We start from the raw sequence: 16180 nt of genomic DNA, 5'->3' as shown, positions 1-16180 counted from the left end.
TTGTGTCCATTTATCATCCCTGGGGCATCAATAAAAGAGTCGATTACTGGGTTCAGTGAGAAATATTAAACATATTAAAGAGAAAAATTCTCATGATAACACATGCAATGACTGTCATTAAAGAATTATGACTGGCATTTTTACACACCAAGCACTACATGACTTTATTGGACTTTGAGCCCAAATGAAACAGGCTAGTCATCATACTTAAAGACTGAATGCAACTCAATCGTACGAGTAGCTGAAAAAGACGTTCTCACTAAACATCTCTGGGCTTTTCTTTTGAATGACAAACAATAGCGTCTGTGCTACATCTGAAACAGAAATAGGACATTTTAGTTCACTTTATTTTTGACAGTAGAAAGAGACGAGACATGTGCCCAAACACTAGAAAATGAGTATCAGATGGCGTTTCTCAATACGGGCCTGTCAGGGCATGTAAAGGAGGACAGCAAGTCCAGGAGAAACACATGGAAACCTTCAGTTCACATCATTAGTTCTGTCTGCCACCTTGTCAGGGTATTTATAGTCCTATTCATCCATCAACAGGTCAATGACACAGTCTGCCAATGGCATCCTTCTCTTTCAATCCCACAAGGTATTACAACTGCAGCTAGCTCGCACTGGGAGCAGCTGAGGGACTTTCCTGGAGCAAAGATCCATCTCCAGTTGGTGGTCTGGTTACTGTGGGACCTACTAGCTCCATGTTACTAACACTCGGTGTTATTGAAACGTTTCGAATTAGTATGGTGCTGTATAAAACCTTACACTGACACATGTAAGGACACGAGGCTCATACTATAAATACATATACTGCTATCTATTTTAATGGGCACGTGTGGGCCTGTTTATATGTCGTCTCTGATGATATTAACGTACACCACAATATAACTAATGCGCTGTGTGTGTGGAGGCCTGTGCTGCTGGATATCTACCAAAGAAACTGGTAGTCTGGTGTTGTGCTCCCCTTGGTGCAGTGTACTAACACACATAGTGTGGCATATTCTCAGATGAAAGCATAGAGTGAGAGTGGGAGAAGAGCTGAGTGGCAGAGTGGAGGGGAGGCTCGGTGGGCTGAACGTTGTTTACCTGTCAGCTGGCATTGATTAATCTTGTGTTCGGTGAGATCGCTCAGCGACTCGAACACCTGCCGGCAGCTGTCGCAGCTGTGCAGCGCGGGCTCCTCGTCCTCCTCCTCTCCCTCCTCTCCTTCCTCTGGAGAGAGCAGCCTCTTCCTTAGATGCCCGGTCTCACCATCCTCCGCCGCCCTCTCGAGGGCGCACTCTGGATCTGCCGAGCCACAGGAAATGACAGCACCACATAGTCAGAGGGGTGACCCACACAGCGAGGTACTACGGCTTCCTCTGGGTGACAATAAAATGGATTTCTAGACTCTGGATTTAATAAAAACAATAATAAAAGCTGTAATAAAAATGCAGGTTCAATTTGGGCCTCTGTAACTCAACCACTCATGCCATAACAGAACTGTTGGGCAGGTGCGGGCGAGAGATATACAGGCGGAGAAGGCGGTACGACGCTCGCACACACAAATCCGACACACACATACAAACACACAAGCACGCACCCTCTGTTATTAGAAATGGTTTTACGTTGTGTTTGCCCTGCTTCACCCAAGCAAAACTTCAGTATATGAAACTAGACTGATGGGAATATGTGTAGTTAATAAATCCTGGATTGCAGTTTTGGCTGGACCAAAGAAATATGAAATTCTGCCAGCGAGTGCTGAATTGCATCAGTCAGCATCTATCAGAGGAGAAAGACCTTGCCATATTACTCAGACATTTAGACCAGAACTGTGGATGTATGTAGCATAGCGGAGGAAGACACACAAAAAGTGAGATTGGTGTGTGTTGGGCTGTCGTCACGACACACTTCCCTAAATTATTCAGCTTTGCTCGCAGGCAGCTGCGGGTCGCGCACATCAATATTCTTCAATCCATCTGCAGTTTTGTCTCTCGTTGGCTTTGTGCTGCAGCAGTGCCAGGGGTGGGCAACTTACTACCCTGAATCAGGAGGAACCATCTTTCAAATTACCACTCTAATCTGAAGTTCTTCACGTGATACTAAAGCGTTCCGACAGCAAATCAAACCTTGCATCGCTCACTCGCAGCGTACCACGCATATCTTCATTCTGACACGTAGTTAAGCCAAAGCAGCTTGGAATAGTATCTTATTAATAGGCAGAATGGCCCGCAGCCCTGTCTCTCCTCACATTGCGACCTTTACACTTCACAATACGTCTAATTAAAAAACCATACTTACAATCAAACAATCACGCCACCCTGGTTAGGCTTTTGCGGGGTAGAAGAAAAGCCTCTGCACTTCACTGGCAGCCATTTTAAGCCCCACTCCAATAAGTGTTCCTCGGCTTGTCTGGAAACTCCGGAGGGGAACGTTAGGAGTAAGCCTGTTTTTTTCACCCCACACACAGTTAATAGAGCCTGAGGACAAGGAGTGTGTGGCACCAAAAGTGTGCAGGTGTGGTTGCACTGGCGCTGGGTGCGTGTACACTGGGGCGGCCATTTTAGGTCCTCTTTCTGTTAGGGTGCTCTTAAACTGTGAAATTCCTTGAGGAAAGGCGGTCGAGAACTCATCAAGGCCACCCAGGGTTTTTTTTCTTTCCCCCACTTGCGCCAAGTATTGATGTAACATCACACCCTCCATTGTCCTTCCCTCTTGGCGACTGAGGCTCTCGGAACATGCCCTCTAAAAATATCAGCACTGTGGTCCCCGGTGGGACCATGCAGAACAGAACAGAAGGTGTTTCAAGAAAATGAAAATCCCAACCCAATCCTCACAGATGCAGGCCTTTCTTGCTCTGGGGGGAAACACTTCTGACTGAGGCCAAAAGCCACACAATATAGAGTTATGATTCATCCACACACAGAGGCACAGAATTCACAATATGCACAGAAATGTGAACACTTCAAGTGTGTGTGTTTTTTACAGGGTGCCTGTGGAGGAGGTTAAAACTTTTTTTTTTTCCCAAAGGCCTTCATGAATCATTAATTTCTCTAATATTACAGCATGGTCCTGTCAGGGAAAACAACTGATGGCTACATTTAAGCATTTTATGTCTAATCTGAAATAGAAATACATTCCTCTGAGCAGAGCGTGGATGAATTTCACTGGTATTCTCATATTATTTCATTATTTCAATAACGACCAAATAAAATACATTTTTTTTATGATTACCGGGGAAAAGGATCAGCGTTATGCATTTGTAAGTTTGATTTCCAATCCCTTGCTTTCTCTTGTTTCAGGTAACAACTTTCTGCTCCAACTTTCAGCGAATCTGAGCTGGGTCACTGCACTCAGCTGAGGTGAGCGACCTGAGCTGTAGCGATGCGGCACTGGAAGTGTAAACTGTTACATGTTTGGGGGAAGGGGATGGGGGCGGTGGTTTGGAAAGTCGCTCTGGGGGCGTGGGGGTTTAGACACGGCAAGGTCACGTCCAACCGTGGGATTAAAGAGCCACATCAATACTGAGGTTCCTGTGCCTCTGGGCCTCATACAGTAATCCATCAGATCAGGACATTCTCTTCTACCAGCCTCTACTGGCTGGACAGCAGATCGATACCAGTGTGCTCGGGATGGCTGTGGAATATTGGGCGAAGATGTGTAAGATATTGAGAATTTTCCATCAGGCCCAACACCCTTTTTAATTTAAAACAAAGGTTCAAATTAACACCCTTGTTAATTTCCGATGAGCATCTTAACAGCGTCGGCGTGGAAGGTAAGGACAAGAGAGAGGCCACACTGACCGCTGATCCATACTCTGATAAGGGCGGCTCAAAGGGAGATGATCATAGCTGCGACTGAGAAATTATTCATAGGGGGGATATAATGAAGATCTAACAAAATGATTCCTAAGGATAAATTTCAAACCTTTATTGTACTAAAAGCACATTAATACTGTACTAATAAAATGTGGGGATCTGAATGGTGATTGACGTCTTTAGAGCCGTGTAATATCTGTCCGGGTCCAAATCCATCCATCACGCGCACACTTATGATCTCTTATGGTGCCTAGTGACATTTATCATGCCACAACTTTCATCTTGTGAGTTGAAGACTCTCCTGGACCCCCTACCCTTATATTATTGAATATTTTTTTTGCTTTTAAATATTTATAACCTTTTAATTGATATTCTCTTCGCTGCTCCATTAGCCCCACCAGGGACCCGTGGTCCCTAGCAAGGAAGCGTAGCCTCATCCCCCACTGTCTGGCCCACACACTGCGACAGGTGCAGACACTGACCACAGGGAGAGAGGGAGGCATGAGCACAGAGGGATAGAAGAAAGTATAATAATAAAAAACAATAATAATATAAAGTGAACTGTCTGGCCAAGCCTGTTAATAGAATTTTAATCTAAAAAGTTTAACTCTCTGCGTGAACCTTAACACTGGAGATTTAATATCTAACCATAAGCTGGAAAAATTCATAAAAACTTGGTGGGCCTACAATAAAGAGAAGACAGAAAAGTAGTTGTGGATGCTAGGCACAAAATTTAACGGATGTCAGGGTTTTAATGTGAATTTGACTCAAATGCATCTGAGACATACTGAGCACAAAAAAGTGTGAAACCACTGAGGGCCATGTTCTTACTTGCCTGTAGATACAGGCTCCATCGGGGTTTAGCCTGACGGAGCCTCCTTTGTGCAGCGAAAGAACTTGGGTGTCAAAAACATCATTACCAGTGCACCCATCTCCTCATTTCCCCATGATGCTACAAAGATCCTGATCTTACGATGCCCCCGCTCCACCACCCCACGCCCCTCCCCTCTCTCCATGGCACCCCGTCCTACAACAAACCACCCCCAAGTTCGAATTAAGAATTTATTCCAACCAGCAAGCAGCTTCTCTCGACACGTGTCGGCGGGCCTGATCAAAGGTGGGCACGCTTCTTTATCAGAGTGAGGGAGGCTGTCAGAAATAGGAGGACATTAAGATTGAATAACCTTCACACGCTTGCCGGCACCTCATTATTTAAAAATCTGAAACTTTTTTTCTTTTTTTTTTTTTTTTGCAGAGAACCTACCATATATAGGTCACACTACATTCTAATGCCACATGTGCCTCCAAGTATATCCTCCTCTGTGAGGATGGGACTCGGGGCTCTCCGCTTAAACCGTCACATCCACTGATTCGCCATCATTAAAGAATATGATGCGGCGACAGGGCTATGAGCTTGACACTTGCCAGATTGTTAATAATTGTCAAGAATTTACATGTGTGTGTGTGTGTGTGGGTCTAAGTCTAATTATTAATTATTAAGTCTAATTATTAGTCAGTCATTTGATCCATTTTAAATTTGAACACCGATTAGCAGAGGTGTTTGTCAAAAGCCATTTCTCTTAGAGCGCTAAAGACGAGCTTAAAGTGGTGCACTGGCAGAAAGTGTTTGGCACCTTGTTATAAATTACAAATAAACATGTAGAATTTTTATGAAAATTTTATGATGCACGCTGAGATGAAGATAAGAGTAGCAAAGGAAGGGAGAAAAGGTGTCAAACAATTACAGGAGAGACAAGAACAAACAACGGAGACAACAGAGAGCAGCTCATGAAGCAAGCAGCACATATAATCACAGGTATACAGATGGCATCATCCGCATTAAAATCTCTGCACCAAAAAAGATATGAGCACACAAAGAAGAATGGAAATCAAAGAAGCTGAATGAGAAACAACATTTGAACACACCAAATGCTCTTTCTCTTGTTCAGCCGTCTCACTCGCGCTCTCACAGGCAGTGATAATATTGCACGGAGCGCCTTGCTATGCCATTAGTGCAGTAAAACATCAAAGGAAATGAATAATAGAGAATATGATTTTCTGAAGTGGTGTAGTGAAAGAGCCTTTTCCTCTTCCTGCTGTTGCGAGCCCTGCAGTACATTGATCTGTGGGCAGCCTCAACCTCAGCCAGAGCCAGAGTCTCAGACACCGCACCAATACGCTACACTACTCCACACTAGAGCACCTAGCCACCCAGACACCCCTTCAGATCTCTGAAACTCTTCTATTTGCCTCACTCCACTCCACTTTGACAGAGCTGACACAGTCTTCTAAAAAAAAAAAAGAAACAAAGAAAGAAAAAAGCCTCAATCTGTAATAGCCAAGAGCAAAAAAAAAAAAGAAAAAAAGAAAAAAAGAAAGGGATGTATATATAAAAGAGAAGAAAAAGCACTGAGCATGTGGTTATAATTACACACAGGCAGCGCAGTGGTAAAGCCAAGCTGCAGATCTTAAGCCTGCTCCAGACTCTCTGGGTAAAAAAGCACACTGCCTCATTAAATCTCAGATATCACACTGTTCCTGCCCCTCTATACTATGCATAATACTGTCTATCTTTTAGAGGGCCTCTTTTGTTAGCATTTCTCCTTTGCCTTTGCTACATATCAAACATGAATAAGAAACAGGATGCAGGGTCTGCAGAATGCTTGCAGAGTCACAGAAGAGCGCAACTGGGGGTCTACTTATGAGGCAGATCCTGACACCATGTCTGGTGAAGCCCTTAGCTTGTCAGAAGTCTAATGGCTATTGTCGCCCTGTCCGTCAAAGCGGCAAATGCATGAAAATCAGGTGAGCTCTTTCTGCTGCTTTTCAGTTGGGGCATTGTTGGGGCATTGTGTGGAATTACTGCATTTTAAAACTCAGACAGGTGACAGATAGGCAAAACGAAAGCTCGCTGTATCTTAAAAGTTCATCGCTGCAAACAACTATTTCCTCATTGACCATTCGTCAAGCTGCATCCTGAGAGGAGGTTAAAAAATAAATCAGTCAAACGAAGTCAAATGAGGAAAGTGAGAAATTAATTTGTGCGCCCTCCTGATTTCTCCACAGGCAGACATCGATCATGTGGCGGCTGTCTCCCCTCGCTCTGGAGATAGAGGCGGTGCAGAGACGGGGAGAGGGGAGATTCGTGTGTCTGAGGGGGTCGTTGTAATCAGGCACACTCATTAGCTCTGCTTTGGCTCTGGATGACAGGAGGTCTCCGAGGCAAGTCTGCCTCTTATGCCCAGTCCTTCATCCCTTGAGCCGGGGTTAGATGGGCAAAGGAGGCAGATTCTTTTCAAAGAACCACCCACCAATAGCCATCAATACAAATTAACACAGCAGAAGATGTATTGGCCCGGTTATTTAGTTTAGCCATGCACAAATATGTGGCAAAAGGGTCTAACAGTAAGTCTGATGAAGAGGAAAAGCTCAGTCGGAAACATACAGGTCAGATAGCAGAAAAGTGTATGTGCAAAAACTGCTTCTTTCTAAAACAGTGCAGGAACCTCACATCTACCTTAAGATAGCAGCTAACAAACAAGACATCAGACAAAAACAGTTACTGAGTACTAGTGAGCAAGTGAGTTAAGCCAGGATTTACTGCAGTAATGCATACAGCTCCTGTATTTTACACAGAGGCACTCAGAAAGCTATGGGTAAATGCTGGACTAATGTGGCAGCCTAGGAGTACCCAGGGTCCCCAGCCTGCTGGGCAAAACCATCCATATCGGGTTTAAAATAACCACGCCTGAGACTTAACCTTTACCAGAGACAAATGAAATGAAAATATACAGTGTGGTGCATCAGGAGCAGGCTTCATTCATAGGGGGCTTTCTGCTAGCCTGACCTGAATTACCGCTCTGTTCCTGGAGGGCCACTGTGAATGGCACGCGTGGAGACAGGACACATTCATCTGCGTAGCTCTATTCTACATCATACAGAGGGTTTGGAAACAAAGAGCGTAAAAGAAAAAAAGAGGCAAGAACACACAGAAACACAAGGACAGCTATAGGCACACCTGCATGCGTGCACACAAACACGGAAAATGCACTAAAGCGCTCGAGTTATAAAAAACACATGCAACTATTTGGTTTACAGCAAGAAAACCTCAGAAACAGGAAGCACATACTTTATTTCATTCTGGTCCCGACCAAAAATTTTACAGACAGACGCACACACATAGGCGCGCACACACAAATGCACACAGAGACACATGATCCACTTTCCAGCCGAAAATGATGAAATATGAAATGGAGCATTACCGCTTGGAATGGCAGTCTGCCCAGGACTGTGCTGGTCCTCTGTCACATTGTCTTCTACTGCCAGAAAAAGAGAAGGGGGAGAAACAGAGGGAAAGAAACAGTTAACAGCGAAAAACAAGTTAGACACATTGAGATTTCCTTCTTTTCTATTATTTACTATTGAGATTTTCTATATGGAAACTCCAGGAGATTTCAGCAGCTTTCCAAAGCTCAACCTGTGGTTTGGCAATCCGCACAAGCCTTTCATATGTATGAGGTTTGGCAACGAGGCAAACAGCCACCCACGTAAATAACATATTGGACTGAGTAATGACGTGATGAATTATGAACGTCTCCCATGAAACACACTCCCAACATCAACAGTGACCAAGTGAAAAATACCTTGATGACTATATTAGTAAGAAGGTTGCACGGTGCACTGGTTAGCAACGTTAGACTGGCATCATGAAAAGAGCACTGCAGCATAAATATGTATCTTCCTAAAGCTGTGATCCTGTGATCCAAAATGAAACCTACAGTAAAGTATACAAATGTAATAAGACGCCAACAGACACATAGAAAATAGATGCAGCCAAAGTGGCTGCAAAGTGTTTTTGCTCTTTAACAGGGTGGGTGACAAAATAGTGACGGCTTGATCGGCACTCGCATCTGCTCATTAGGTGCATGGCAGCTAAACCACTTTTGACTTTCTGACAACAGCACCGGCCTTGAAAAACACGACTTATGTTTAGTAAAAGGTAGGAACCTCTTACATTGGAGCCTTTTTGGAACCGGTGAGAGTTCCTCGTGGCATGTCAAGTACAAGAAATGAAATGGATTTTAACAGCGGGAAGAGAACAAAAGAGTCTCCCACCTGTTCCATGTAAAATGAGGGTCTCACTGAGGACTTCTTACGCCTCTGCGTTCCACCCCTGCAGTTGAAATGCATTCTCCATTATGTCTTTTCTTTCTAGCCTTTCATTTTCCTGGGCAAAGAGGAAGGGGGAGTCTGACAGGACCTCCCAGTAGGGGAGTGTGGCAGTGACTGCCAAAGCAGAAACTGGCGCACTTTTAAAATCGCACAAAATATCCTGTACTTTGCATAATTAAGCCAGGATCCTATGGTGGCAGAAGCCTTTTCCACAGGGGAGCACAAGTTAGTGTCAAGTGGGGTGTCAAACTTCAGTGAAAAATGAAGAGGAAAGTGTCGAGCTGTTTCTTATGAAGACGGCAAACGATGGAGCGACAATGGTTCGCTGTCATCCGGTGTCCAGCCAAAAGTGAATTTTCAAGGAACTCCAATATAGAAAAAAAAAAGAAGCTTTTATTCAAAATAAACTTGTAAAGAAACGACAATGTAAATTCAGTTACATATAGGGATGTTTTCCGAATATCTTTAATATTTCCCCGAGCAACAATTATAATTGATGTAGGAAGAAAATATGCAAAACAAATGGTCATGGGTCTAGCAATTAATTAGCTAAATCAATTAAAAGTGATGGAGCAGACATAGTTGGACACCGTGGAGGTATATATCCCTCAGAGCCTCCAAAGAGGACTGTTTCAGCCAACAGAGAAACCTTGTCCTCTTAAAGGAGGCCTTAGTGGCTGGCGCCCTGAGAGTTTAATGAGTTTCTCTAACACCGTTGAGCGCCTTGCATCTAGAATCATTTAAATGGGCTAGAGATAGGGGGTCCTAATAAATCCCCCATGGTTCTATCAGAGATTGGTGGTGGGAGCTGGAGTTTTTGTTTTGATTACCGTCCCTGTTGGTGAGATGAGGGAGTTCAGGCAGAAAATTCTATTTTACATTGCCATAAGAACCTAAACATTACAGCGGTTTGCGATGATTTGTCACCACGGTGAACTTATTAAAAGTTTTGCCATTTAAAGTAAACAACTTCCATCACCATGCAAATTCTTTTCTCATTTGCACCTGTCTGCTAGATAATTAATAGCTAGCTAGGAGCAATCATAGAGGGTAAGCTGTCAAGTCAGGCCAAACTCCTGTGACGTTTCCTTTAGGCTGGACATTTGATGAACAGTCATAACAGTACATATATAAATAGGGTGGGCACTTTTAATTAATATACTCTGAAGCTCATGATTACCTCATAATGACTTCAGCTGACTGCAACTCAGTCCACACTGCTGTAACTGCATCACTGCTATCAGTTAATTAATGTTTGACAAGGTACAGTGTATCACTCAGTCAGTGACAAACTGTAATCATGCTGCAAGGTTTTGTTGATACAATACCAAACACACATGGGACCATTTCAGCACAGCTCCTTTGATTTTCAAAATGCAGAGCAGGAAAAACATAATCCCACAACAAGTGGCACAGCATTAAAGGCCGCTAATTAACACAATGACCAAACACACACACAAAAAAAAGGAATGTGGAGTAACTGTCATTATATCGTGAGTGACAATTCCCAAGACAGGACGCTTACTTTTTAGGAAATGAATTCATTTTCTATCGGAACAGAACGAGGAGCAAAAAATTAAAAAAAAATAACACAAAACTAAAAAAACAAACAAAAAAAACCTTCACAACTGAACAAAATACCCCACGCTAATTTACATGCGCACAAACCATGACACGCCATAACATCAACAACTAATGGCTTAACAGAGATGAATAAGGCAGAGTCGCAGAAGCTTGGACTTTTTCAAATCCATCAAATGAATTCCTGCTGCTTTGGGAAGTGTGTATGTGCACAGATACGTGTATTTAATGCCGGACATGTCTTGCGCTTTTATGCGAGAATTGCCACAAATTTGGTGTGTCTCTGTTTGTGTGTGAGGGTATCTCGCAGCACTTCTCAGACATTTAAAAAAAAAAAAGCCCTGAGTGTGTTCCTGGATATGCGTGACTCATCTGCTTGGTTACAGCCAGCTTGGACGATAAAGTGCCGAACACAATGGCTGTGTAATCCGCCCTGACTGACCGGGAAGGAGACGCTCGCCACAGGGACTACAACTCAATTTAGCTCGGGTCACGAGGTCAACGCTCCTCAATTAGGGTTGGGGAGGGAGGGAGGAGAACACACACTGCACATGAATAACTTTCTTAATGAGCATTATTTGAACTGGTGATTGGTGTCATAAATAATTTGCAATAGAGGAGCATGTTAATCATGTTGCATAATATTTAGATTCTATATTTTGCCTTGCATTGTAAGCAAAAGAAAAAAGAAAAAGAAAAGAAAGAGAGCGCGAGAGGACTCCACTAGCAGCACTATAAAAATGTCACAAATCAATAATCTCATTATGCAATTATTGCAACTTCAGCTTCCAAAAATATTAATGCTATTCATAAATGCAAACGAGACAAGAGGAGAGGGGAAAAAAAGGACAAGAAAAAGAAAGAAAGAAACCCCAGAAATGTAGCATTTCATTTGCGGCAGTGGAGGAAATCCGTCATTGTCTCTGAATCAGAACTCTTTCTCCATGTGGCAGACAATCCATGACAACAAGAGAGACACATGCCATGGAATAAGAAGACATATCGGCCAGCTCCCGCGACGCCCAGTCCGACACACTGAGCCGCATGTCAAGAGCACTGACAGCCGTGCTAATGGGATTTTTCCATGCCTCCATCATAATTTCCTTAATGATAATACTATCCATATTTTTGTGTCACATTAGAAAAGTGTTAATGGGTGTTATGCCACAGATCATTAATTGTGAACAGACTGGAATACTGCAGCTTGCTGTAAACTAAGAATAACGCACCTTTCAGACATGAGAAAAGAAAAAAAGAGTGGACTGTAGCATGCGTCTGCGTTCCAGCTGATAAAATTAAGATTAGACATTCAGACCATTTAACGGTGAACATACTGCAAACAGGCTGCCTTAAAAAAAACAAAAAACAGGCGAGTTTTTGACTTGTTTCCGACTAAACTACAGAAGCTTTAACCGCCCCTTCACACTTTTATTTATTTATTTTTTGTACATACACAGACCTATGCTTCAAAGTACTGAAGAGAATAGGAGTGGGAGTGGTTATGCGTGTCAAATGTTCAATTTTGTTTTCACTAAAAGGAAAAGCTTTGAATTTTATGGCCAATTTCTTTGATTAAGCAAGTAAATATTTGTTTCAGTTTTTCCCGAAAGGTCTGGTTTCAATACCAGAAAAATGCCAATAAAAACTTTAAAATCAAATTATTATGCATTAGGAATTCAACCCCTCCCCCAAAACAGACAATTTAATCATTAATTTTATTTTTACAGGCCTATTACAGATTTTACAAATCCACCCAGTGCATGAGGGGTATATTTAAAGTGTAAAGTGATATTTCCTGTCAAGTATATTTAAAGCACGATAACCTCCTGAGATCACTCGTCTGGTGATGAATTTGAGTTTCTTAAAATCATCAAATATTTACGGTATACATGGCACAGCCCTGATTTCATGGCAATCACCATACCTAATGGAAATGGTGCAGAAAATATATTTATATATGCAATTGACAGACCTGGAAACTTCCTCCTCGGCCAATGAACACATCAGTGCCAAGACCTGAGAGTGTAATTTGCGCTCCAAATGAAAATATCAACCGCGTCTCATGTTATTCAGGAAGTAGTGGAGGACAGGCAACGTGGCAGTCATCATGCAGGATTTGGAGTGAGATCCTCCTTCCTCGCTGCTCACCACTGACTGAGGCAATGTGCTGACCCAAAGCCTCTGCACATCAAAACAAAATTACAATGTGCCTACAGTTGAGAAATATAGAAGGCTCAGGATTGAGTAAATGTCAGTGGCTGGGGTGAAGTGTTTGCATATAAGCGAATGATGTATGGTCTCGTCCTGTGCCATTTATTCCCCCAAGCAATAACGTAGCCGGATCTGTCTCTCAGACTTAATTGAAACGGGACTTGTAATGTTGCCCTTTTCCTCCATGGGACCAAAAACATAACCTCTGACTCCCACAAGCAGCCAATACTGAGCAAGTGGGTGTGTGTTGGAGGTACACAAGGGAAAAAGGAGTGCCAACTGTCACAGCATTATTTTCTCATCTTCTCTACATGCACCCCACGTCCATACTATCCATACCAGTCCCTCAAAACGCTGCACATGATGCTCGTTCTACCTTCCCACCACGTTCCATCGGCACCTCTGTTCATTCTCTCCTCCGCAGAACAATGCGTTCTTTCTGAGCAAAGGGGAAAAAATTGGAACGTTCACATTGACCACTGCCTCAAGACAACCTATAAAAGTGAAATCTGAACTCGGAGATCCCGGTCTGCTCGCGAAAAGACACAGGAATAGGAGGCACGGGCTCACACATGTATGAATGTGAGCGACACAAATTAGGAGATGCCACAAAACAAGAAACTACAAATAAAATGACCAATCATGTCTTCTTTGAACAATAGGGAAGAATAAAGTGTCAAATGACAATTTAAAAAAAAAAGACAAACAAAGTTATTGTGGACATCTGTATAAGTTTATCTCTGTCCCTGAGGAAATAGATGGACAAAGAACAATAAATAACATCTGCCTGGCCTTCTTTGGGTCCGATCCAAAACAAGGGAATATCTATGACGTATCTGCATTTCTGCTCCGGTTGAGCAGCCGGAATGAAGACATAAAAGTCACGATGTTCCGTGCTCCACATTTTCCCAATTTAAATTTTAGTGACAATAACAAAACAAACAATGTCATCACTCTGACTTCATTTGCATACTGATTTGCTCACTCTGCATCCCTCTCTGGCGCACACTTAGATGTACACAAATCTTAACAGATGTTCTTCTGAATGCACACACACACTCTCTCTCTCTCACACACACACACACACACACACTTGTAGCATGTAGGCATGCTGGCAGGAGACGATTATATGTGATATGTCTTTTGAGAATAGCAAATGTCACACCAACTAAACAAGAAAAAAAAATAATGCCAATGCCAATCTGCTCTGAGAAAATATGAAATCTATGTAGGGAGCTGTTTACCGCGAATAGAGCAGTGCAGGTCTGGAAACAGAATGTGACAATTTTAAGATGTGCATGCACTCACATTTCCACTCTCTCCTGGGTATTGATTTAAAATGGTGGCTGCATGAATGTACCACAGACCATGTAATCTTCCTTTGAGATGAAGACTTCCGAGAACGAAAAGGGGGGGAGAGAGAAAGGGGTCCACAGACCACAAGCTGGGAATGTGAAATTGTGGACAATTATTTGCTGAGCAAAATACAATGCCTGCCAGATGAACTGGAGCTCAACCTCCAAAAACCTACAGCTCCCCCCACTAAAATGCTACAGAGAAAAGTAATGTGTGAATATGTGTGTATGTGTGTGTGTATGTTGCTCTCCCTTTCTGTCTCTATTCCCTCTCCCTCCCCCTTTCTGAAACTCTCACAGACATGTACACTCTGTGACAAATGGTGGATCAGATTACCACCAAACCAACTGTTTAAAGAAGAAGAAGGGAAAAAGTGACCAAAAAGGGGAGTAAGAAAAAAACCCCAAATAACATCATAGACGTTACCGATGAAATTCAGCTGTTTTCAAGCTTTAAGCAACCTGACTGGTAAATCCAGAACTTTTTCTTTTTCTTAATGAAAATGTCTCATTAGTATTAAACGTTGGGTAGTATTTGCACCTCACCACACACTTGCGAGCACGCACATCACAGCCCCCCTCCCCAACGTATAAAATGTTTCCTCTTTGAGTTTTCAGACGGGGTGAGTCACGTGACTGTGCACCCCATTCCATCAGACGGCTCAAGTTCCGACCAGGAGCGTCTTTAACGCATCCAGATGTTCGCCAGCGTCGCGCTGCACTGTTGCTCTTTAAACGTATCCCTACCCCTTCTTTAACTCTCATCAGTATACAGTGAGAACTGAAAGCCGAGCATGTTTTTAATTTTCTATTATTATTAATATTATTAGTATTATTATTTATCCCCCTCCGATGCCAAGTACGTAAACAGTCGATTTCATGCGCAACACAAATAGGAAGGAACACTTCGAAATGCGTAAAAAAGAAAGGAAGAAAGAAAGAAAGGGGTGGGGGGAGAGACAGTTACATTTCACGAGCATTCAGTTCATGCTCGTCCACATTTTGTGTCATGTCCTTAAAAAGCAAAATGTTTTGAGAGCCACCAAACAGGCTTATCACTTACCTTTCAGTGATCTTGGTTTAGCTTGCTTGCGGCGCGACATCCTATAGAAAACGCTGAAGTTGCTCAGTTTCTGCCTGACAATTTGTGTAGGACGGGGTAGTCTAAAGGTATAGTCTCTCTAAAATTGACTGACCAAAACCGCGGCTGCCTTTTTACCATTACATAAAGATGCAACTTAGCCCCGGCCGCGCCGTCTGTACACGAGTTTGCTGTTATTTTGTGATGAGTAGGTGGATGTTATAAAATCCAATTAGCCCGATCGCTATAGGCGACTTTATTTAGTTGAGCTAGGTATCGGGAAAAGTGTGAGAATATAGTAATCCCGTCATGCGCGTCCATTCTCCGGGAAAACACACACGCGTGTAGGCATGATGTTCGTTTAGAAACAAAAGCGCAATATTTGCTTTTCGCTTCTCATCTCAAATGCATCCGCGTGAGAAAGACATCAGCAAAACGCCTCCCGTGAGTGTGCAAAAATGCAACAAAACCCAAAAAAAAGAGGAAAAAAAATGACAATAACACTTTTCACTTCATATCCACCTAACAGCATCAAAACTATTGCAGACTCTTCCTTTTCTCACTCCAGTCAGCTAATCATGAATTAGGTTCGGAATCTGATCTAAGTCTACGTCTAAATTGCTCTTAAAAAGAGGATGAAGAAGCAGAGAGAAGATGGAAGCTCCCTCCTCATCACAAACCTGCAAGGTCTTGGACTGCGCTGTCGCTCCGGTAGTCCACATAATAATGGAAAATGGAAGCAAGGCCCCCAAAGCCATCAGGATGGCTCCAGAGGGGGCCCCTACCCCGCAGGGACTCGCTCTGTACGTAATCACTGAGGAAATCATTGTCAGCCTGCCTGCACTCACACACAGACAGAGAGGCATGATTAAAATCCTAGGGATCATGGCAAGATGCGGATTGCTGGATCTGCTTGTCCCCGGATCCGGAGTCGAACTCTAAACCCAAAGTCGGCTTGCTCACCCTGGCGTCTCCTCTGC

At 43.1% G+C, this 16180-nt stretch overlaps 1 protein-coding gene across 3 annotated transcripts in view; it reads right to left on the bottom strand.

Annotated features, from left to right (window-relative positions):
* LOC146497723 (zinc finger protein 521-like) overlaps positions 1–15874 on the bottom strand; it is a 90583-nt gene extending 74709 nt beyond the window's left edge. For 2 of the 3 annotated variants that reach the window (XM_085139682.1, XM_085139685.1), the window contains exons 1-3: positions 15183–15874; positions 8063–8119; positions 1090–1290 (exon numbers count right to left, since the gene is read on the bottom strand). In XM_085139682.1, coding sequence (XP_084995808.1) covers positions 1090–1290; positions 8063–8119; positions 15183–15222 — 298 coding nt within the window. In that variant the 5' untranslated portion in view covers positions 15223–15874. The remainder of the gene's footprint in view (positions 1–1089; positions 1291–8062; positions 8120–15182) is intronic. The other variant, XM_085139683.1, reaches the window with a different exon arrangement.
* Between the last annotated feature and the right edge of the window lie 306 nt (positions 15875–16180).

Source organism: Neolamprologus multifasciatus, chromosome 18, assembly GCF_963576455.1.
Source record: "Neolamprologus multifasciatus chromosome 18, fNeoMul1.2, whole genome shotgun sequence".
Lineage (NCBI taxonomy): Eukaryota > Metazoa > Chordata > Actinopteri > Cichliformes > Cichlidae > Neolamprologus > Neolamprologus multifasciatus.
This window is presented reverse-complemented; position numbering and strand designations above follow the sequence as displayed.